The 24,603-nt window shown below is 41.1% G+C and overlaps 2 protein-coding genes across 6 annotated transcripts in view; both read left to right on the top strand.

Moving 5' to 3' along the window:
- The first annotated feature begins 242 nt into the window (after positions 1–242).
- Positions 243–5,364, top strand: hmg20b (high mobility group 20B). The gene is made up of 9 exons (XM_071487521.1): positions 243–377; positions 724–849; positions 1,571–1,771; positions 2,143–2,263; positions 2,388–2,440; positions 2,540–2,606; positions 2,805–3,020; positions 3,310–3,442; positions 4,714–5,364. The coding sequence occupies exons 2-9, from the start codon at positions 769–771 to the stop codon at positions 4,724–4,726; spliced, it is 885 nt and encodes a 294-aa protein (XP_071343622.1). The 5' UTR covers positions 243–377; positions 724–768; the 3' UTR covers positions 4,727–5,364.
- Positions 5,365–6,512: 1,148 nt separating this feature from the next.
- unc13a (unc-13 homolog A (C. elegans)) overlaps positions 6,513–24,603 on the top strand; it is a 47,023-nt gene continuing 28,932 nt past the window's right edge. For 3 of the 5 annotated variants that reach the window (XM_071487522.1, XM_071487523.1, XM_071487524.1), the window contains exons 1-12: positions 6,513–6,920; positions 11,909–11,938; positions 12,053–12,152; positions 13,959–14,076; positions 16,769–16,892; positions 17,560–17,630; positions 17,873–17,927; positions 18,621–18,650; positions 19,226–19,421; positions 20,693–20,812; positions 22,357–23,163; positions 23,726–23,819. In XM_071487522.1, coding sequence (XP_071343623.1) covers positions 6,899–6,920; positions 11,909–11,938; positions 12,053–12,152; positions 13,959–14,076; positions 16,769–16,892; positions 17,560–17,630; positions 17,873–17,927; positions 18,621–18,650; positions 19,226–19,421; positions 20,693–20,812; positions 22,357–23,163; positions 23,726–23,819 — 1,767 coding nt within the window. In that variant the 5' untranslated portion in view covers positions 6,513–6,898. The remainder of the gene's footprint in view (positions 6,921–11,908; positions 11,939–12,052; positions 12,153–13,958; positions 14,077–16,768; positions 16,893–17,559; positions 17,631–17,872; positions 17,928–18,620; positions 18,651–19,225; positions 19,422–20,692; positions 20,813–22,356; positions 23,164–23,725; positions 23,820–24,603) is intronic. The other 2 variants (XM_071487525.1, XM_071487526.1) reach the window with 1 other exon arrangement.

The raw sequence follows: 24,603 nt of genomic DNA on the forward strand, positions 1-24,603 counted from the left end.
TAGGAAAGTGCATAACTTGTATAAAAACTATATAGTTTTAGCTCATTAAAGACTGCCAGCTGTGGAAAATAACTACACACATTTACTCAAGTACTGTGCTTAAATACTTGAGTAAGTACTTGTATTGTGCTTGAGTATTTCCCTTAAGTGCTACTTTGTACTTCCATTCCACTACAATAATGACAGTCCCTAAAGAAATGCTATGCAAAAAGGGAAAACTTTGAGGATCCATCTTTTATGTAGCTCACTGGTACATACACTATCAGCACACGCACACTAGTAGGGACTCTCCAGTCAGCCAATCAGGAGTCTCCGCACCGACCAATGAGATGGCAGGCAAGCGTCTCTTCCTGTTTGGCCAAGGGATTCATTATCGGGTGAGTATTATAACGTTTATCCTAAAAAGTAGAAACAATTGTATAAAAGCGCCACTGTCCCGACTCATTAAACATTGTTGACTGTACAAATACATATTTAACTGTATATTTTTTTCCCTCGGGAGAGTGAGCAGTTTGGATTACCTTTGTGTCCGTTGTGTGTGTGTGAAAACAGTGCGGCCAGTTAGCCTCACTGAAACTGCTAGCAGGCAGGTTAGCATCAGAAGCGGCAGCACTGTGGGGACATTAATGCTGAAATGTACAATTGCCTGTATCTTGTTTTTTTTTTTTTTTTTTTTTCAATTTGTAACATGGCTTTCTGCACAAACACCTTCCTACCACATAGCCCTAGCGGATAAAGCCCTGTTTTCACACTTGCACGGAGGAGATCATGGGGGGGATCAAACAAGAGCAGAGTGATGCACCCCAGCAGCCCAGAGCCTCACATTCAGCGGATCAGCCGCCAGAGGAGGTGAGTACCGCTACATCTAAACACGACAGTCAGGGTTTGCAAATAGATTTTTTATTTGCCTCCTTGTTTGCACACAAGCTTGTCCAGTTTCCAATTTCATTGAGCATTTTGTTAAAGGAGTTTTAACCTCACTCTTTATCACATGCTCAGTTGCCATTGTTAGGTACACTAAAAGTTATTCACACCATTACACAAACCTGGTACAAATTCTACTTTTACAAAGGTTATAATTTAACAGGAAGGGACAGAATATCAGGATTTTGATAGATTTTTTTTGTCTATACAGGAGAGGTTGACTGAACACACATGCTCTCTCTGCATGGAAACTTCCAGTCAATATATAAAATTGAAAACTAATGGCAAAAATACCTGTTAGTATAACCCAATACAATTTGACAGCACTACAAACTAAAGTCTCCTAAATGACCACAAAGTAGAAATAACACTGTTTGTATTAGTTTATGTAGTTGAGCTGAAACAGCTGACTGTTAATCAGTTAGTCAGTCAACATAAAATTAAACCATTTTGAGAATGGGATTAATAAATTGTCATTTTTTAAGGAAAGAGGCCAAAAATTAAATATGAATATTTTCTTTTTTTCTTAGTCTTATATGATGCTGCGTTACATATCTTTGGGTTGTAGAGTGTTGGTTGGACAAAACAAGCAATTTGATTATGCTGCATTTTACTGACTGGTCAGTGCTGTTTCCCCTCTCTGCAGCCTAAGAAGAGAGGTTGGCCAAAGGGAAAGAAAAGAAAGAAGGTGCTACCAAATGGTCCCAAGGCACCGGTAACGGGATATGTCCGCTTCCTGAATGAACGGCGGGAACATATGCGGGCCCGATTCCCTGACTTACCTTTTCCAGAAATCACCAAGAGACTTGGAGCAGAGTGGACAAGATTAGCCCCAAATGATAAACAGGTAACTTTTCAAATTTTCCACATGTACTACTGTATTAATGATGCTTCATTACTGGGCCACAATGACACATGGAAATCCAGTCAAGAATATAATAGCAAGCGATATTGCTGTATTTGAGTTTTGCTATTATCATGAGCATAATTATTTCTCTTGTTCACTTCCATAAGGATTTTGCAGGAATCAAGTCTTGTAGATTTGATTTAAGAAGAAGTTTATAATAATTTGTGTTTGATGGTTTTTAAATCTGTGCGCTGACAAAATATTTTTATAATAAAATGAACCACATGATCAATTTTCCAAAAATATGTTTTTAAAAAAAGTTTCGAATCTTTAAACAACACATATTTTCTACATTATTTGTGTACTGACAGCGCTATCTGGACGAGGCAGAGCGGGACAAGATGCAGTATGCCCAGGAGCTGAAGGAATATCAGCAGACTGAGGCCTATCAGATCACCAGCGCTAAAATACAAGACAAAAGGATCAAGAAAGGTTACAATGTTATCTACTCTCACAATGTTACTGCCCTAAAATAACCAAAATATCACCAGGACATTTGTTATTCCAGTAGTTTGTTCCGTCTGAGCCGTATTGGACGTGTATTTTTCTCTTTCAGAAGACACTCCATCTGTCATCATCAGTACTAGTTCAGGGTCATCTTTAACAAAGGTACACATCCATATCTTCCTCAATGTATATTCTTCAATGTCATTGTTATATAGATTGCACACAGCTAAAATGTCCATTTTATCTGATTTTATCCTTCAGGCTTCTGACCTCTCAAGCAGATTTGACATCCCTATCTTCACAGAGGAGTTCCTTGATCAGAACAAAGGTAACCAAGGAGCTACAAACCAAAATAAATGTTCAACACGACTGGGCACTAATGCCAAGACAGAATTGTGCCTTTACCTTATTGGCAAATAGGACATTAACTCTGTAGGTTATATGTTCCATCTAAGATTAAGCATCTGAGACAGAATCTTGTACTCTCATCATATCCTTTGATTTACTCAACTCTTTCTGGTTTCAGCTCGAGAGGCTGAGTTGCGACGGCTTCGTAAGGCCAACATTGAGTTTGAGGAGCAGAATGCAGTGTTGCAGCGGCACATTAAGGACATGTACAACGCCAAAGAGCGCCTGGAGGCTGAGCTGGGGCAGGATGAGAAGCGCACCCAGGCTCTACAGCAACATTTGTTGGCCATTAAACACACACTGGTCAACAGCCTCTCATCAGTCCCACTGCCAGGTCAGCAGCCAGGTGGCTACATTTAGTCAGAGGGAAGACACAGATAGTAATAATCCTAAATGATATTTCCTAGTATCAGGTTATATTTTCATGCTGGGCTCATGTGGTTTTATCTTGTATTATAAACACACCGATAATTTTAACCTTCCTGACTGATTAATCTGCTTGATTTTTAAATATCTATAATACGAACTGGATTATCCTGGGAACTGCTATATCAGTGCTTATATTGCATATTTCCCGTGAGATGACGTGTAACTGTGACTCTTCTGGTTTTCTTTCCAAACAGGTACAGGGGAGACGGCCTCTCTTGGCAACCTGGACTCATATCTGAGTCGTCTCAGTGGAGTGCTGGAGGGAAACCCCCACAAGCACCGTGCTCTGCTCACCCAGCTTTGCGAGGTCCTCTCTCATCTTGACAGGTAACTGAAACCTCTTTAACACACAAACCATATATGTCACAGCAGATTAAATATGGATTTAACCTGTGTTTGATCACTGATACCACCTCCTGGTCACTGATACAGGACGACCAGCTACACATCAGGCAGTTCTGAACACATCATTCTTAAAATACAGCGTTATCTGGATACCAGAGGGTTGTATCTTTTAAATGTGTGATTGTAGAATAATTTAATCAGTATATGTGTCAAAGCAACCCTTTGCCTGATCTGTAGAATCAGTATTTTTACTGAAGATTTAAAACTTAAAAAGGGTATCACATGGATTTGTTTCCTCACTGGAGTAATATGCAATAAAGACAATTACTTGCAAATATATTTATGCATCAGCAAGGAATATATTTGAAATAATTTACAGACTTTAATGTTACTTTAAGCCATTTTCTCACTCATCCATGGTCATTAAAGGTTAGATGGTGAAGGTTAGATGCAACACAGCATAACGATTTGTTACCATAACAGCAGCGGTGCATAAATTACTTGTTCAGCCTGTTAATAATGCCAATATATCGTGCTTGGGGGATAAAAACTAAACAAAACAGTGCCGTCTTGCTGTTGCTGCGTCTTTAAACAAAGTGCTCCAAGATGCCCCTGCATAGCTATTTTAGCTCTTATGTCCTGCTGCGATAAGCCAGCTCCAATTTGCAGAGCTTGGGTCCCTTTCTAAAATACTCCCATACTTCAGATGATCCTGTGCAGGTTTTGTAGCTGCAACTTGCATTCTTTGACTGGGCACGGCCAACTTGGTGATGTGCCATTGTAATGATGACGTCGGCTACATGGAAGCCTCGCCCCAGCCCTAATCAACTGTCATTAAATATTTCTCTTATTATATTTCTTGAGAACTGCTTATCCAAAAAAAAGGATTGGATATCCACCCACATTCTTTTCCTCTGTCACAATACAAGGCTATATTAGACTTTGTATATTGTTAAAAGTTAAGGAAGCGCTTACACTTTACCATCATGTTCAGTGTGTTTTCAGTCAAGTAGAGCAGAGTTTATTATCAACTCCAATATATTTATTTTTTATAGTAATCCTTGCAGTTATGACCGGTCAGCAGAAAAAGAAGCAAGAAGAAAAAAAACATTGTATTTCATTAAGAGTAGCACAGCATTATTGGGACTTTGACAGACATGACTATCCTTGTAATTCTCTTCTCTCAGGATTTGAATAATATATCTAAATTGCATGTCTGTTATCTCTGTCTGCACACTTTAATTCCTTGACAGTGAGAAGTTATGAGGAGACTCCATCCAGAGACCTTTTCATTCCTGCATCAGAGGGACACTTGACGAGCTCAGTGGTATAAGGTCAAGTCAGTGCCATTCAACAGCACATGTGGATATCTCAAGGATAGTAAAGGCAAGGGTACAAACACTTCAAAACACCACACAGAGACCATGTCCACATGCCTCTTCTTTATGAATATGTGTATTCATGCACAGGATTTTTTGTGAATGTAACTCTGTGTGGCAGTGTTCAGGGGTTTTTATAGTTGAGGCATTTCATTAAATGTTATGTGATTTTAACTTCTCAACTGCTGTAAGTAAATTTGGATTGACCCTCACTCTATTGTATAGCTTTGTATCAGCATTTTCCTACAGGCCCCTGACCCTTCCAATAAAATAAGCCTAATAATCAGTTTACATTAAATGCCATTTGGCCTGTGGTGGGTGGGGAATGTGTATGTAGAGTTATTTAGAAAAAACTGGAAAGGATGAAAATAAAATCTAAACGTATACATGTTTGAATTTACATTGATAATGGCAGGTTGTGGGATGGATAGGCAGTTTTACATGTTGTCAGAATATTATATATTTGTGTACACTTGTATTTTTTGAAATGTTCATTAAACGATACCGAAAATGTCTCCAACAAAACGTGAATGTATGCAATGCTGCATTTTTTAAAATTGTGTTGACACACGCCTTATTATTTAAAGCCATCATATTAAATTTGCATGTGTATATACACAAACTAAAGGTAAAATGTGATTTTGGTGCACTGACCCTAAAGGAAAGACTCTGAAGATGCAAAGCATGTTGTGTTCCAATAGGGGGAGCTGTTGCAACACAGGAGGAAGTTGTGATGACTTGAATCTTGGACCAGAGTTTAAGGGTATATCAGGCCATTTGTATATGGCTAGATTGTGTCAGTGGTAACTCAGTAAGACCATGAATCAAAGATGAATAGCTCATGACAGATTGCACATTTTTCTTTTTCTGTTTTCTGTAAATGTAGGCACCAATAGCTCATCTGCTTTCGGTCAAGTGTTCACCTCACCTAATGGCTCCAACTAATGAATATCATCACTCCAAGCTAATCTATCAGTTTATTTTTCCTTGATAAGTCATTTGAGTTATAAAATGTCAGGAAACAGTGAAAAATGCCAATTACTATTTATTACTACTATTTATTTATATTTTTTTATTACTATTACCAAAAGCACAATGTGACCTCATCAAATAGTTTAGTTGACCATCAGCCTGAAACCCAAAGATTTACAATTAACTGTAATGTCAAACAAAGACAAATGGCAAATCTTCACATTTTTGAACCCGGAACCATGAAATTTGTGACATTTTTGCCTGAATAGCGTAATTAATTGATTTTCAGTTGATCAACGAATTGATTAAATGACTAATGGTCTCAACTCTACCTACATATATACATTCACATATATGTCTGTGCATGTGTGTATGTACTTGATAGCAAGTTGAATTTGTGCATACAGTGCAGAGGTTCAAGAGACACTGTATACAGGAATCCATACCTAACCATACCTCTACATAACAGAAACTCGGGGTGTGTGAAGATGAATGTCCATTAACTCGCTCACAGTAATTATCACCTGGTCAGCATTCCTCTGGAGTTCTACTGTTTCCTTCAAAGCAAGACTGGTTAACACTGTCACAATATTTTACACTGGACACCTTCATGTTGATAATCTGACATTATTTGACGATACCAGTGAAGCATTTCCTGGATAAATTTTGAGAAACATGTTGAAACCCCCCCCAATGATACACACCGCCGCCGCCCTGACGTCACTGCCAGGAGCTGTCCACGCAGCGGTGGTGCTGAAGCTGAACAAGATGGCTGTGTGTTGGGGAGCGAGGAGCTGAGAGAGAAGGTGTAAGGGTGGGGGGGGACTCTCAAATTTAGACACACACGATATAAAAATAAAAAAAAAGACAGAGAGGTTTGCGACTCTGGCGTTCACCCTCAAAGTGCAGAGACTTGTTTTTGAGCAGCGTAACGAGTCCTGCCAGGCCCCGTCTCTGCGACCGACGGCGGGCTTCTCCGCCTCCTGCCAGCCCAGCGAGTCTCTCCCAGGCTGCCCGCGGCACAGATTGGCTCCGTCAAGAAGGCTGGTGAAGAAACTGGACCCCGTACTAAAGGCGCATATAAGAAATGTCATTGCTGTGCGTCGGAGGTAAGAGAAAAACTAATAATCTATGTCTTGGCACGACTTGCTGTCTCTTTCCTCCAGCGGCTGGTGTGAGAAGCTTAAATAGCTCCAAGTGGCATCCTCACGGCGTTAAGGGATTTACCTGAAGATTATGATCCATCCATCAGTATGTAGCAACAGCCGTTCTACACAGAAACGCTATTAATTTTCCACTACAGTGGGAGTTTAATGCACAACCTATCAATGAAGCGAATACTTCCCATCACATTTGGCGATTTTTCATCTTTCCAATCTATTTTCGTGTTTGACTGTCAGTCACCCTGAAGTATCTCACCGTTGCTGTCTTCCATGACAGCCTGGATTTATTTTACAAAACCTGGCATTGCTACAGGAGTATTTATCGATTTATGGAGTAGGTGTATGCTTTCTGGCAGCCGCTGTCAAACATAGTAAAACAAGATGTAATCCACTCTCAGCGTGTCCCTGTGCAGCAGAAGCGAAGGGTGTCTCATGTCAGGAAGCAGATGGCATTTGGATTAAAAATGATCGCAAGTGTAGACGTTGCATCTCAGTTTTCATGCGTTATTGCACAAGCAAATAAAGGCGTGTGCAGTAGCCTACAGAGTTTCTTTAAACCACGTGATTGAAGGCAAGATTCTTAAATTATCTTTCTCCCATTGATTGAGCTCTATAATGACCTGCTCTGCTTTTGAATAATTCAAGATGCCTCAACTAGTTTTCAAATTGGTTTGCTACTGTATAAAGAGGCCTGACTTATAACATTGTGCTGTATAATGACAGCTTTTCATCTTTCTTCAGTCGTTGGTAGTGTATGTGTAATGTGTTTTTTTAGTTAAGTCTGTGATATAGTTTAGAATCTATTATTTCCAATAAATAAAAAGTGGATCCAAATGAGAAGTAGTCTTTTTTGCATGTAAGAGCTTATCACCAATTCTATGATAAGCCTTTAAATGTCATTTGGTCACTGTAATAACTGGACCTTAACAGGTAGAGTTGACCTGTGGTCATATAAAAGATGTAAAGTTATGCTGGTTTCACCTGGTCAGGATGGGGATTTCGTAAACAAGACTGAAGACCTCCATTTGCCAAGACTTACTTGCTTTTAATTAGGAGACCTTTGCTCTTAGGTATGATTTTGTCTGGGCAGACAGGTTTTATAAATGTCAAGGGGATTAGATGCTATTATCTCGGGGAGCTTGTGTAACCCTTGTCATCGACAGATCCCACTTTGAGAACCAAATGTTTAAAGCATTTGACACATACTCATAGCCATCAGCAGATTTAAGTATTTATCAAGAATCTCAGAGTACGTCTATGAAATTGTACTTAATGTTTTGTTAGGATTAAAAATACCTTACCTCTCAGAGTAGTTATTTAAAGGTTTTTTGTTTGTTTGTGTGTTTTACAGTACTTCTTAGCAAGAAGTTGTTGTTTTTTGTTTTTTTACAACATTTAGAAAGCCATGTCATCATGGATTTAATACATTCAAAAAACTGACTAACTGACTTTGACTGAAATTTGTTGATATCACAGCTGTCAGAGACTCTCAAACCACAAGTTTATTTAATCCAATCCAAGAAAGATTTACATGATGGTAATTCCTGCTGAAATGTGTGGACATCATTATCCTGTCATTTGTCAATTCCTGGGAACTCTTAATCAAGTTTGAACAGAACTCTTTGCAGCTCTCTAAAATCCTCAATGAACTGATATGTCTCTCCCTAGTTGTGACCGTTCATAAAAGCTCCTCAATCACCTCTAAACCTAGAACTAAGAACACATTTGAACCATGCACTCTGAGAATTATGGGCCAGTTTGAGCAGATTTATTACACTGACACTTGATAAATGTGGAGCCTGATTTATCCGGGAGCGGTGGCTGAAAAAAAATGAAAAAGCGATTCCCTCAAGCTTCTTGTTCAGACTGAGGGAGAGGTTGCAGCAGACATGTAGTGTTTTTGAGGAGGCTGCTACTGCATGTTGTTGACACCAGTCCTAGAGCTGATTGCACAGATGTCAGGATTGAGATTCAGGCTCATTGGTGGCTCCTTTATGTCCTGAAGCTTTGTTGGCATAGCAACCTCAATGGTATTTTAGGCCTCCGCTGGCATTTTCTCATTAGTTTCTACACACTGTTATAGGCCTGAAGCTAGGTTTATATTGATATTATATTTTTTCACAGTGGCTGTGAGCAGAGCAGAGTGAAGTAATAAAGGGGATGATGGTGGTACCATGAGTTGGGCCGATACAAATATTGCAGTGGCATTGCCTGGCCAGACGTGTGCATGTTCTACTCTACATCATGCCTCATGATGTTAGATGTAGTCTTTGAAATGATATCCTGTGTCACAGAAGCTGAATGAGCATATTCAGATGTGGCAACCTTCCTCTCAATGTCACCCCCTGTAGAGAGATGCTAGTTCATACGTTATAACTTTATAACAGAGCGAGCCATGAGAGACATCCCCATTAGTGTCACCTTCTTTCATTAACATCTACTTAAGATTATTTACATATGTATTCAGATCATTAGGGAAGAATCTTGGTGAAAGCAGTCAGAAAGTCCAACATTAGAAATGAATATAATTAAACACTAAACCATCCGTAGCCAGTTTAGCATTTCAAACAGGCTGCTGCATTGCTGCAATAATGACATGGCTTATTGGGAGTCTGGAAATAGTTAGGTGCAAAGACCAAAAGGAAATAAATATATAATAGATACAACATAGCATTTGTGTTGTGTGGTTAATGATGCCAGTGCTATACTGTATACTGTGTTTATATTCTCTCAAAGTAGATTGCTTTGCTTTTTCCATCTCATCTTGGACTTTAGCTTGTCTTTATGAAAGGAGAATTCAGTCAATCATGTGACAAGATTTATGTAGTTTTATGACACTTATACTCTAATCAACATTATTAATATATTCCCCCAGGTATACAGCAGATGTGTGACTGTGACTGACAGTTATGAAGACCTCTCAGTCTTCATAAGTCTTCTTTTTTACTTAATTGTATAATTTAGTCATTTCTCTTTTTTGCCTTTTTTTTTTTTTTTTTTAGAAATTTTTCCACTGCATTTCCTGTCTACAGGTTTATGTTGTTGTTCCTGGTGTCAGTATAATTGCTCTGAAGTGGGGGCTCTTTGAAAGCTTTTGATTGCAAAACCTCAGGAAATAAACGCCCTTTTAGCTTCTCTTCAGCAGGGCATGAGTGACTGTACTAGTCAAATTTTCCCAAGCAAAGAAAGAGAAAATGAGATCCTGTAATTACTGTGGCAGGGAATCAACATTTTCTGTTCAGGGTTTGCAGAAAATATGTGACACCTACTCCCTTTCACTCTTTCCTCTGTGCTGTAACTGCAGCGATGGTGGTTTAGTCTTATGCCTGTGAGCTGTAAGTACCCCACCCCCCTTTCCAGCACCCCCCCCCCCACCCTTGTCACACTGAAGTGGTTATTTTTAGTGTTGGGGATGCAGCTCGCTCTGCCCGCATCCGGCTGCACAGAGAGATTAATGGAGCACGAGAGAAAGAGATAGAAAGGGAGCACACGTGCATACTTGCCACATGGCAGGGGGAGCTTGTAGGAGCGAGTGATGGAGAGAGTGAGAGAGGACCGATGACTGGCTGATGGTGAGAAGAGCACAGTGTTTGAGAGAGGAGAGTGTTGGCAAGGGTGCAGCCAGGGTGCATCTGTCATTTACTGTCTGTTTAAAGCAAAGAAATAATTCATTTGAACGTCTCTTTGTCAAGTGTATATTCAGTGCCTCCATCAAGATCAACCTTCCTTACCCCTTATGCGTGACTGCCTTGTCAGCAGCTAAAATATCAGGAAGGGGATTTTACTTTGAAGTTGGCTAAGAAGCACATGCTCCACCACACCACTTACTCCGCCACCTGCCTCATGAATCAGAGTGATATTTAAATGATAAGCATTATCCCAAGGGTTTGCTGGGGTTATACTATTTTTAGAAGCAAATTTGTCCACGATGATTATCATGCCTGCTCTGCTGTCACTGACAATGAAAACGACTCAGAATGTGCGTCTTTGTCAGCATTATAATAATAACCATAATTTTGGGGCTTTTCTTGTGTTTATTCAATGTGGACTGTAGGTCATACATTATAAAGTCTGTCTTCTTGCAGCTATTCACACATGCTCAGAGGATTTTTAATGGCTTGTTGTTGAGGGCCAATTAGATTGATTTTAAATTGTGCTTATTCCCTGTATTTCTTTCCTTAAATGTAACATCAATGGAAAGAGGCAATCAGCGGGGATTAAAAACCAGAGCTCTGAATATTAATACCTCACTGTTGGACATGGGGATGCTGGGCATCAGCAGGGCGCAGGATTGAATGAATAATGAAAAGGCTTTTGACGTCACTGTGGTTTTAAAAGTCAGTCTGGTACCTCCAGAGGTCCCTGTGTGGAGGAGCTGGCAGTGGCATCTCAGCAGAGCCTCATGTATTGTGTTAGACAAAAGGCAGCACTACATAGTCTTTTATCCACCACCCCCTGTTGACAACCATGCAGGAACACGCACACGCACACACACACACACACACACACACACACACACACACACACACACACACACACATCAATCAGAGAGGACGAGGCATGTGGCCGCTCTCCTCCCTGGCATCACCTTTTACTGTCACCTGCACAAACTGTCCTTCTGGCCCAGTGACTCAGAGACCCTGACACCTCCCGATGAACAGATGCAGTCTTTCATATTGAGATCCTGGCATTCTGCCCAAAGAGGATAGACCCCTCTCTCTCTCTAAAATGCCAAGCTCCTGTGAATCACCAGCCAACCATACTTTGATGCACAAAAGCTACAGGAAGAGGCTTGACTGGACTGTAGGGTAAAGTCACTTGGCACTGACAACATAGGCATCTCAGAGACTTGCTAGCATGTTTGAAAATATGTTTTCACTCACTTTTTCCACAGTTCGACTAATTTCTTGATTGTTTTCTAAATTTGTTCACAGTGAAGAAAGCCAAGCTTGATGGACCCCAAGGTGAGTAATGACCTGTGACTTTTGGAGATCATCCATTTGTTACTTATTTTGACTGAAACGCATTAAACACACACAGTGGCATAACCAATGCTATTTGTATTTTCCTTTTTACAGAGAAATTTAACACATACGTGACCCTGAAGGTGCAGAATGTTAAAAGCACAACCATTGCTGTGCGCGGCAGTCAGCCGTGCTGGGAGCAGGACTTCATGTTGTGAGTGCTTCTTGCCCTCTCCCAAGTCTTCCACCCCTCTTTTATGGCAGGACGTCTTTCACCCTTTAGCACCTGTCTTCTTTTTTGACTTTGCCTAAGTTGGTTATTTATGGGACACTCCTTGCCGCACACTTTTGACTCAGGATTTCTTATTGTATTTGCTATATTCTTCAAAGCTACCTGTCTTCCTCTCACTGCCTCCTTCTTTAAAGAACGCCTAGAGTGTAATGATCCTTCTCTCTTCACCATGGTCCCAGAAAGTTATGATCGTGGTTGTTCAGATGCCTTTTTCACACAGTTCTCTGGTTGACAGAGAATTGTTTTCTTTTGCATACTCCCCACTGAAGTTAGGCAAGCAACTGCATGCATTGCATAGTGGGTAATGTAGGCAACAGTTTTTGACAAGGAAGAAGAATTTGTCAAATATAACAAGACGATATCTCTGGTTTTATCTTTCTTTTTTCACTTTTCCATGGTGAGCCTGACAGTGTTATAGGAAGGAAATGCTAAATCACTTTCAAGTATGAACCTCTGTTTACTTTTCCTCGAGCTTTGGCTTTGCTGGCACAGTAGCTTTTTGATATCATCTGATATGCTGCACACTGAAGGAGTGAAACATTTATTGAATAGACTTTCATGACATGATCAATAATCTAAACTACACCTAGTGTCACTATGAGTTGGCAGATGCAAGTCTGTAGTTTGTATTAATAAAGAGAGTTTCAAACTATAGGCATTAAATACAGTATGGATACTGTTAATTTACATGGATAGAGATGTCACATCAGGGGCTTGATTTTTCAGGACACAGATGTTGTGCAAACACAGGGCAGCAGGGTCAGCTGTGACATTTCTACTTCCTAAAAGCAGATATTTGTGCCCTCTTCTCTCCACTTGCTTGTGTATATGTCTATGACATAACACCTGTGAGGTCTGAGCTACTCCAGCAGAGTTCGACACTCAGTCGAGAGGGTTTCCAGGCCCATCCAGGCTTCATAACACTTCGTAACTACTAATGCTAACAAGAAAAAAAATTGCCAAACACAACCAATGAAAATGGCTTGTCTTGCCAGTCTACTGTTTTTATGTTTAATCTACTATAACTACAACTTTAAACATGCTGTCTTCCCTTTTTTAGACCCTCACTCCTCCTCTCCTCTTATCCCTTATTCTCCACTTTATAAGGTAGCACCCCTTTCAGCCATTTTCCATGGGAAAACAGATAGATGCATTTTCGTATCAAAGCTGTGGCTATTATTAGGTTTTGATTCACTTAAGACAGCCAGTGGGCTTGGGAAGAAGCACTGCTCAACGATGAGAGGTGCTTAGCGAGCTGATTATGTGCCAGTCAGCTATGTAGTCACATTACAAATCCTAGCTATATGAATCTATATGTTTTCATATACTCTTTATTACTGTTGTTTATTGGAAAAATGAGGGAAAGAGTTCACTGTTGTCTGTCATACAGAAATATAGATTGTCTCTGTTGTTATCCTACCTGTGCTCTCTTATATTTTGCCAGCGGCCTGGTTGACGATCACCTACTCTTTCCATCCTCATGCTGAGTGACTCATTTCCCTTAGAAGATTGAATCACAGTGCATATCCATCACCAGATTTAAGTGCAGCTCCTGATGGCATAGACAGCATTTCTGTTGTAAACCCTCTGTGCAATCAGATGTCTACATACAACCCTGTCTCCACACAGCTCTTTAGAATATTCTCTGTTTAATCTCTTTCCTCTGCATTTTCACTCGCTCATTTCTCTTTTTCTTTTAACTGGCCTCTTCCTCTTTCTGCTGAGCAGTGAAATAAACCGGCTTGATCTGGGCCTGACAGTGGAGGTGTGGAATAAAGGGCTGATCTGGGACACCATGGTGGGCACCTTATGGATCCCGCTGCGCAGCATACGGCAATCCAATGAGGTACACTGCTGCCATCTCTTTCTGTTTGACTCTTTAATTAGGTTTCACCGGCCACACTTACTGTACATGTATAGTGATGATAGATGAATTAATGCAATTATTAAATTACCCAAATCAACATATGGGTTATGAAAACACATATCTTATGTTTTATGGTCATTACGTGAGACCAGGAGAGTGCTCTCAACTTTTTGGATGGACTGCAACAGCGGGGCCAGCCTTATAATGGAGAATGGCAGACTGACTGACTGATTGACTGACTGACTGACTGATCATATTTCTACCATTGGTCAGGCAAATGTCATTTGACTGGACAGTGTATGGGTGCCAACCTTTGGTTTAAGGCTACATTTCTTGATACAGGAAGTCACCCAGCTGTTCTGCCTACCTGGCAACTCCAAAGCTGCAGGGTAGCGAGTGGAGGTCCCAGTTCACTGAGCCTCGCCTCCATTACGACAAATAAACTACGTTCATTACATGTATTATCATTACTATGGAAAGCAGAGGAATGACTAAACACATCGAACAAGAGAGGGCAGGAGAGTGGGAGGGAGACAGAGAAGCCCTTGGAAGCCACTAAATTAAGGAAAGTGGCAATAAACAGAAAAGCCAACAGCTGGAAATGAGACGCTTTACGCATTACACTTACTGCACCACAGCAATAATTAATTTGAAACAATTAAAGGAAGTGTTGAGTTTACTAACGCGCAATGCAGTAACTTTAACATGGCAAACAGGAATTACTCGAAAGGAGGCTTCCTGCAAAACTATGACAAGTTAAACATATCAAACAGAGGGAATTTGAAGTAAATTCCTGTCTAAAAAAAGTCTGTTACCTTCCTCAGTTGAAGTAAAGAAAGTCTCTGGTCACTTTTTGAGGAAAAACAGTAACCTGGTTGAAAACTGTTGAGGATCACAGAAGGAGGCTGCACACTGCATGAGAGACAAAACAAGAAAGATATTCTGTCCCTTCCAGCTTTATCCCTTCTAACTTTCTCTCTGAGAGATCATTTTAAAAGTAAATATAGCCGAAATCACCACTCAGTCTTTGTCTTTGACTTATGTGTTTGGTGTCTTTTGTCAGACGAGGATTTTAGCAGCAGCAGAGCAACAGCTTGGAAGTTAATATGTAGTCTCAATGGGCTACCTTTGGCCCAAACAGAAAAAAAACACGAAAATGGGAAGAGCTTTTTTTTAATTCACCGGTAGTCTATTAAAATACAGTAGGCCTCTATGTGAGCACAGAGAGTAGGAGAGAATAGGACGTGATGATATCAGGTTTTTTTCTATGGTTCCACAACAGTTTTCAATTACATCCTCAGTTTGGCACATTGACCAAATGCAGTCATGCCATATACTCAGGTTTGACCAAGTCCTGTTTAATTATTGGTGTGATCTCATTTCTTTCTTCCACGTATTGTATTTTGAATTAGTTGAGTTTTATATTTGTTTGTGTCATCTTTATATCCCCCTGCTCGTACCTAATTAAAATAAATGGAAAGTTAAATGAGTGCAACATAAAATACGAAGGTACACAAATTGGGCTTTTCACACAGTGCTCACTTCTATTTTCCTGGAGTGGACAACAGTTGCGTAGATGTGAGAAGTATTCAAACAATAAGTAAACAGTAGGCTATGTGTTCAATGGCAAGTGATAAGGTCTTAATCACGGAGATAATAAACAAGTCACAGTGGAAAAGTAGGTTTACCACTACATAGCAAGTGTGTATTTAGTTTTAAAGTGGTTAGTATTGGTTACCAGTAAGTATACTAGTACTAGTTTGTTTTCCAGTTGTATACTGCTATCATTTAAAATGGTGTCCTGCAACATAATATAGCACAACTGCTGCCTTTGTGAAATATATTGTGTTTGGTATAAGCAAGAAGAAATTTCACAAGGCATTGGAATTTGTGAAATGAGCCACTTGATGACATGGTGAACACATTTCCTAATTTTTTTGATGGAGCGAGTGGTTCTCATCAGATTTCTGTCGAGAGGTGTAGGTCAATATGTGTTTGGCTTGAGGCTGATGGTTCCCAGTGGTGATAAAGTTCTGGGTGAACTGTGAGCAATGAGGTGATGAGGAGGTGGGTAATTTTTTTGCCAAATGAAAGATGCCTTTTCTTTTTTTCCATTTAAAGAAACAGTTTAACATTTTGGGAAATATGTTTATTAACATTCTTGCTGAGAGTTAGATGAGAAGATCAATCAAGTATGAAGCTACAGCCTGGAGGGAATTAGTTCAGCCTATGACAAATACTGGAAGTAGGGAGAAAACGCTCTGTCTGACTTTTAAAAATATGTCTACCGGTACCTCTAAAGCTCACTAATTGTATCTTAGTTCTTAAATCCTTATACAAACAGAAATGTAAAGATAACAAGGTGTGGTTTCATCAGGGCAGTTTATGTGCCATAACTAATTTTTGGTGAACAGCAGCCTGGTGTCAGGAGTCCTGTCGTCACTGTGAGGCTATTAAGAGGTCTGCACTTCAGTCAAGGAGTGACATAGCCTGATAATCAGACTGAATTGCCACTTTGTTTTCACTTCATTAATTTACATTATATTTTTAGACAGACAGATTCAGAGGTCTAGGACCAGGCTTGGAATGACAGACTGCACAGACTAAAAAGCCATTTATTTATACTGCGGGAATTGTCCTAATCATAGTCCTCGTCCCTTTTTCCTGTCAGGAGGGTCCAGGTCAGTGGCTGACCCTCGACTCCAATGTGATCATGGCTGAGAATGAGATCTGTGGAACCAAAGACCCGACCTTTCACAGGCTGCTGCTCGACACCCGCTTTGAACTGCCACTAGGTTTGGCCTTTCATACTTTCATTTATTCTGCCGTGTGCTTTGTTCTGTATATTTCTTTTGTTATGTTCAGTCTTTCATATACAGTATTTCAACTGAATATGAACAATAAGAAATAATGATTACTGCTACAACTACAGTACAACAGTACAAGTAGTATAACTATGACTGTCTCTACCATTAATATTATTAGGACCATAAATAGTACCACTAATCCTAATACTATTACCTTTACTTATATTGCTGCCCCTACTACCAGTACTACTACTATTACAGTACTAATGCTACGTCTAATGCTATTACTACTACTGTTAATATTTCTGCACTGTAACCCCCACTATCAAAGCTGCTAACTATTGTCATGAAATTTAAAGAAGAAAGTCCTTTTTGAGTACAGGACTGTACTGTACTGACTCTACTCTAGCACCCTATGACACCACTGCAGGGTGTGGTTACAGGTGCCACAAAACACACTTATCTCCTAAACATACCCAAACAGACCAAGTAAAACTGAGGGGGCAGTAAAAGACGTGGTAAAAGAAAAGTTTTTCAGCCTGGTGTGAAGCTACACTTTGACTCTGTGATTACACTTTCTGTCTGGACCTAGAGAAATAGAAAGAAAAGGTTCATAGTGTCTTATTATGTTGAGTGTTTTTGTTGTGCGCTGCAGACATTCCAGAGGAAGAGGCCAGATACTGGGCCAAGAAACTTGAACAGCTTAATGCCATGAGAGATCAAGATGTAAGAACTTTATTCTTTGCCACATTCCCATCACTCCTTTTGCACCATCTATATTTCCCTCATCTATTTATTCCTTCCTCTTTATTGGATTTTCTTTCATACTCTTTTCCTTCACTTCATTTTATTTTTCCATGCACCAATTACAATCAATGGCTCCCAGTGACAGCAGAATTGCCGGAGTCAATATTTTTTACCTCAGAGGAAGTCCATTTTCTGAGATGTCTGTTGTTTTTTTTCGCCAGTATGCCTATCAAGAGGAACAGGAGCAACCACTACATGTGCCCTCCACACAGTGCTGTGAGTGTCGCCGGCCTCTTCTGTGCCCACGTCCTCCCGTGCTGTCCCCTGCTGTGTCCTTTTTATGCCTCCAGTTTTTCCTCTCACCCACTCCCCCTGCTCCATCGCCCTGACTTATTCAGAACAGGACTAGACAGGAGGTGGAAATGGGGCTGATAGATGAGGCTAAGGATGGGTGGAGGGAGGGAGAGAGAGGGAGGAAAGCTGATGTGACGAATCAAGCATGCAGGCCTGTCTGAGCACTAAAATGACTTATAGGTGCTAGATGTGTAATGAATGTGAGCTGACAAGTACTGGGTTGTCAGACACACACCAACCTGCCTGTCTGTGTGATGATGATGACACAGGGAGCCAGTGGATAAGTGTGTATAATATAACTCTGGGTATGTGCAGAGATGATAGAGCATTTCAATGTCTTCTGTCCTTAGTTACTTAGCAGCATCAAGGCCAGCAGCATTTAAACAAAAGCAGATTTTGATCTAAAGCTTCTCTAAAGACCTTGTGCGTTTCTGTACATGCACACTCATTTACCTCACTTATGAGCACTCTATACACAAATATACATTTTGAAATAATTATTTCTCAGGGCTACATATCTCTACATGTTTGTTTACCTGGCTTTGTGGACGGTTGATGTGTTTGATTTGTGGCCCATACCTGATTTGGTTTTTCCAACCTTTTATCTCCTTGCAGGTAATTGGAGTCTGTGGGGAGATCAGCAAAGTAAGTTTCTTTCATGTGTCTCTGCTAATGACTTCAAGTAATTTTGCATTTGTTGTACACGTCTCCCTTAATGTAATGATCTTGTGCAGTTTTCCTCAGAAACCATTAGCTGCCATGTACTTTTTTTTTTTTTCTCCACACATCCGCTCTGAACTTCCTTTCTGCTTGGATCTATATTCTCCTGATGGATTTTCAAACCAGGCTGTTAGAGTTAAATTGAATAAAGTCACAGTGAAAGAAATTGTGTGCTGTTTATTGAAGATACATAGGACCACATTTTCCACCTGTCACCAGGCCACAATAGCAGATTATTTGCATTTGTTTGTCTGGTTTGTCTCATCTGATTTTGCCATGTGCAATGACAATCAAAATATGAGGACACAATTATCATTTGTTCCACTGAAGACACCTTGTCCAATGTTACACAGATTGTGCTATAAATCCCACCTTTGTAAGTGAAATTCTATGGAACAGCATTAAAATTATTAGCAAATACTGCATAATACAATTTTTGAGCATCATTCTCGTCTCGCCCCCTCATTTTGTTCCATCTCCTACTGTGTTTGTGTGAACAGACGAGGACCCAGACAGCGCAGTGGACGACAGGGACAGTGACTACCGCAGTGAGACCAGTAACAGCATCCCTCCTCCCTACTACACCACCTCTCAGCCCAACGCTTCCATGCACCAGTATCCCATGAGACACCAGCACTACAGACACTCCTACAACGACGACATCCATGAGCTGGACTATGACCACAGAGCCATGAGGTAACACGCACGTTACAGCCACTACATAGCCACAGCTAAGGCAGAGGGGTTTCTGTTTTTTCTTGAGTCTAACTGCTTATGTGCGCCCATGAGATTACCACGGGGGTGTTGTCAAAATGTATCAGCAAAAACCTGAGATGGAGAGACTGTTTAATGCTGAGAATGTAATATCACACTCTCCACCTTAACCAAAATATTCCTTTGTAAATAAATCCATTTGGAGTCTAGCATATAGCCCTGAGACAGCGGAGCCCCTGCGGCCTTGTTTTGTATCACTGTGTTGTACATGGTAACATGCTGTCCCACTGTGCTCTCCTCCTCTAGAGAATAACCCTGGCCTCAGTGTATACAAGCATGCTGAGGCACACACTTCTTGTATACAGGTCATGTATGAAGTGGGCCTTTGTGGTTATCTTTTCTGTGTGAATGCGTGTGTGTGCGCGCCTGCATCTTTGTGTGCATGTTGAGCGTGTGAGCATCAGAACCCCCACGTGATCTCTTCTGCGCTAACTTGTTCTGCAGAAAATAAATGATTTCTCTCTGGACATCACAGTATTTCTGACCATTTTTGGACATGTTTTGTGAAGGCGGCAGATGATCAAACTCATGCATTGCTCAGAAAAGCTGAAACAGAAAGTTTGACCTTTAGATGGATAAAATAAATCTTCAAGTGCTCAACCTCAGTGAGAGGTCTTTGTGCAGAGGCTTAAAGGATAGGTTAGCAATTTTTCAAGTCTGTCTTAAAACCATTGCTTGCAGTAATCACATCTCCTGTTCATAACGGCCATTAAGAGATCCCTTCCTGATACACTTCTAATGAAGGTGACTGGGTCCGTACAAAATTTGTTCTTCCACACACAGTGTTTCCTTGTTACTTTGCAGTGCGGAGCCTGTAACACAAAAAGGAAATTTCACACTAAAAAGACAGTAATTTTGGAATATACCCCCTTGATTTGAAGAGGCCAGACAGCTGAAGCCTTATAGTGGCTTTGCCCATGACTTACATTGGAATTGCATTAAGAATTGATCTCTTGATGTCCAATGTGAACAGGAAGAATGATCACAGCAAGAAGAACTTTTTAAATGTTCATACAAGCACCTGACTCTTGTTTTAAGACGGACTTGAAAAACTGTGAACCTGCCCTTTAACCGGGCAGTGCAGAGGCTCAGTTTGGTTAGAGCTTTCTTTGAAAGATTTGCACTGAGCTCTACTGATGCTCCTCTCCCACCTCTTCCCTCCTCCCTACCTCCCTCCCTGCTCCTCTTACCAGACGCTATGATAGTTTAGACTCGGCCACCAACGGGCGCAGCGATATCGACTCAGGCTCAGGGTCGAGCCGGCGCACCAGTCGTCAGTATTCTCTAGACAGTAGGCATTCACTGTCCGATAGGTGGGTCTCTGTACCTCCTCTCCAAATCCTCCTCCTCTTCTTCCTCCTGCTCCGGCCTGTGACTCCGTCTCGCTGTGACGTCAGTGGTGGACTTGTCCCGTCCTCCTCGCTCGCTGTGCTTGCATGCATGCGCTCTTACCCTGTCTCTGTATATGTATATATTCTATATTTATAATAGAAAACTACTGGTCCTGCATCTATCGTTACTGTGTCCCTGGTGAAGAATCACAAATCAGTATCACCAATAATATATCATGATCATCTGCTCCATTTTTAAACCCTTATAAGTTCTGTGCAGTTTTCTGTTTATGTGTGTGGGTGAGTGATTGACAAGATGTGTGTATGTGTGTGTTGTTTCGTAACAGTCAGAAACAGAGAGGTTAATTGTTGGTTGGAGTTTGTGGAAAAGCCTGTGTGAATCAGTGTGTATGTGTGTGTGTCTGTTGTCGTGGCAGCCTGTTATTACCACCTCATCCTGTATGTGAGACCTTAAGGAGAGCCTTGTCTTATTCTGGGTGTCCAGTACTTGGTAATTATACACATTTAATTTCCACTTGTGAGACAGCAGAAGGCCATCAACCCAGTAATGGGGCCCTAGCAGAGAGGCCAAGACAGATTATGTTCATTTTCATCTACATTACAGGATGTTTTTTTTTTTTTTCTGAGAAAGAGGGCAGACATGTACTTAGACTCAAGCATTATACAAGCATTTGTCACTGTCTGTGTCCTTTCTTGTGTTGGATGAGATTGTGAGATACAGGATGAATAGGAAAGAACAGGGGTGTTGTAATTGAGTGTTTTGGCGTCCATTCATCCATACTTGTGTATTCCCTGTGGCTCCCAAAGTCATTATATAGTTCTCCTTTACTGCTCTTGCACTATGCATTATTGAACCAAGATGACTGTAATCAATAGAGACAAAACAATAAAGTGTATGTGTGTGTGTGTGTGTGTGTGTGTGTGCGTGTGTGAGAGAGAATCTGTTTTCGTATGTGTCTCAAATCTCTCCCTGACTCATGGTCCGTCTCAGTGTCTAATATCCTCATTCATCATTGTGAATAAATATTATTCACTTATTTATCTACAGAAAGAGACTGTTTTTCTTCTGCCAGGCTAATAAATTACCCTCAACCTCTCCAGGTTCACTCTCTTTCATTTGAATAGGCCTATTCAGATTTTTGAAAACTGTGCCCTTATGCTTTTTCTAATCATGTGCTTTTGTATGACGTGTGTGTGTGTTTCTGTATTAATTTGCGAGTGAACTAGTATCCATAGTAACCTTTCCCGTTACTAAAAAGATGATTCCCCCAACAGTTACATAGATGCATCACTAGTCTGATCCCTTGCTCTAAGTTTCCTGATTGGTTGGTTTAAAGTCACTCCTCTTTTCCTATTGGTTAGCTGTCTCCCTCCCTGGCCCCAACACAAGTTCCTTAAGTGTCCTAAACTCCTTATCATACAGCTCTGGGAACTCCTCTAGTTTACTTTTAAACCTGTGTGGGTGTGCTTATGTAACTTGTGTCTGCGTCTCCCCCTCCCTGTAGTCCCACAGACAGTCGATACGCCTCATCAGGCGAGCTGAGTCGAGGCAGCTCTCAGCTCAGCGAGGAGTTTGTTCCTGAGGACGGTGAGAGCTTGCGAGGTTCGGAGTTCTATGATGAAAACGACTCCTACCACTCCTGCCACTCCTCGGTCAGCTATGGCAAAGAGGATTCCCCAGACTGGGATGGTGAAGATCCCCAAGGCGTCTACAGCGACGAGGGAGGCTACCTCAAAGACGGAGGGGAGGAGGGGGCGCTGTATGATGAAGACGAGGGAGACATGTATGGGGAGGAAGGAGAGTACAACTACGAAGATGAGGAGGAGATGCCATATGAGGAAGATGAAGATATGTATCCACTCGACGGCACACTCAGTGAAGACCAGGAACCGCCCTACACCCCCACACCCACAAGCACTGCCCCTACCCTGATGCCGCCCTCCGACGGTCTGTCCACCACCAGGCCACCACTGGAGAAGCAGGCATCACTGCATCAGCAGCAGCGCCCGGCCCCTGATCAGCTCCAGCCCCCAGCCACAGCTCCTGGTCTACCTCCAGTCTCCCAGGATGACACATTACCCCCTTTCAGCTCAGACACCACCAAACCTACCTTTGTCCTCTCACAGCCAGATATGTCCACCACCACCACATCCACCCCCACAACCACGTCACAGGTTCCAGCCCCAGACTCCAAACCCCTGGAGGCTGAGCCCAAACCTGAGAAGGAACTTCTACCCTCCGAGGAGCCTCCAGCTGCAGAGAGCGTCCCACCAGCTCCTGCGGAGAAAACAGAGGAGCCCCCTGCTCCAAGGTGAACACTGCTCATACCCTGACAGCTTCATAGAGGGAAGAACCAGATATAAGCTCTCAGAAACCACTGAAATAGCTACATTTTGGTACAAGGATATTATCATGGCTCTTGATTCAAGTAACAATAAGCACATACAGTATAGATACACAACAACCAACAGTTAATTATCCAAAAAAATACACTTAGAAAAAACACCAAAGGAGCAGAGATAGGGAAAAAATTGGACCCAGATGAACCAGCAGGAGCTCAATAAAATACCCAATTTAAAAATGTAAAAATTATCTGCATTTTTTAATCTTCTCTGCACCTGTCTGTTACAAATATTACGTTTCTTTGAGACTTCAAAGAGGATAAAGATATATCATAGATAATCTTCCAGTTAAAGGGCTTCTCCAGAAATTTGGTATTGCACCTCCACATAGTTGTGGACTAGATGATCAATAATCTAAGAAGTTTACTAATATTTCTTTATGACAGTTATCTCCATAACAACCACAGTACATTAGCCATTAGAGCACATATGAGTGCATATTAATAACTCCTTCTTCAATTATTGTTTTAGCTTCCCAAAGAGAGAAATCATGGAACCTGGTCCTGCCAGAGCCAAAGCCAACTGGCTTCGACTTTTCAGCAGAGTGCGACTGCAGCTGCAAGAGGTACAGCCTGTGTGCGTGTGTGTGTTTCTCAGTGTATCTTTGTGCACATATGTGTGCATTTGCATCCGTTCATGAATGCTCTTGAGAGTGGGTAATCCAGTATGTTTCTCTGTTGTTGCTCTGCTTTAATTCATAAGTCTAATATTTTAGCCCACTGACTTGTTGCATCAGCCCCTGCATGTCCCACTGTTACTGTGTTGTTTTTTTCCAGTTTATTGTTGACTGGTCCACCATTTTCCCCAACTTTTGGTTATTGCTGTGGATTACACTGTATTGTCTTGTGTTTATTTGATAGTTTCTGTTTACCCCTTGTATTGTTTTGCCATTTCATTATTTTCTTTTCAGTTGTTTGCCATCCTCGTAGCGAATTTGCATGTAGTCCATTCTGATTACCCATGGCTGGAGCAGACTCTCAGGTGGGTGTGGCCAATAGTGTGTTAATCAGTCTCATTTATGTTGTATGTATCCTGTACAGCTCATAGATAATTTATGGAGAGCCAAGCAACACATAGGAAGCTGCTGTAAGCCTGCTAAGTGTCAATTTAAAAGCCAGGTGTTTCTGCCAATCATGACTATTTCTGTGCCTCTGTGTGACGTGAGCATCAGCGCTGTGTGTTGTTCTCTGAACAGGCAGGCAGACAGAGATCGTGTCTTTTGATAATAGAACAGATAGAATTAGACGAATAATTACACAGATAGCCATCTGGCTGTAATCTACTTTTACTATGATCCTCCAACACAGAGAAGCCACTGCTGATGTCAGTAGTCACCACAATCACTAAAG

Source organism: Trachinotus anak, unplaced genomic scaffold, assembly GCF_046630095.1.
Source record: "Trachinotus anak isolate AG129_WGS33_773 ecotype Australia unplaced genomic scaffold, CSIRO_AGI_Tana_v1 ptg000010l, whole genome shotgun sequence".
Classification (NCBI taxonomy): Eukaryota; Metazoa; Chordata; class Actinopteri; order Carangiformes; family Carangidae; genus Trachinotus; species Trachinotus anak.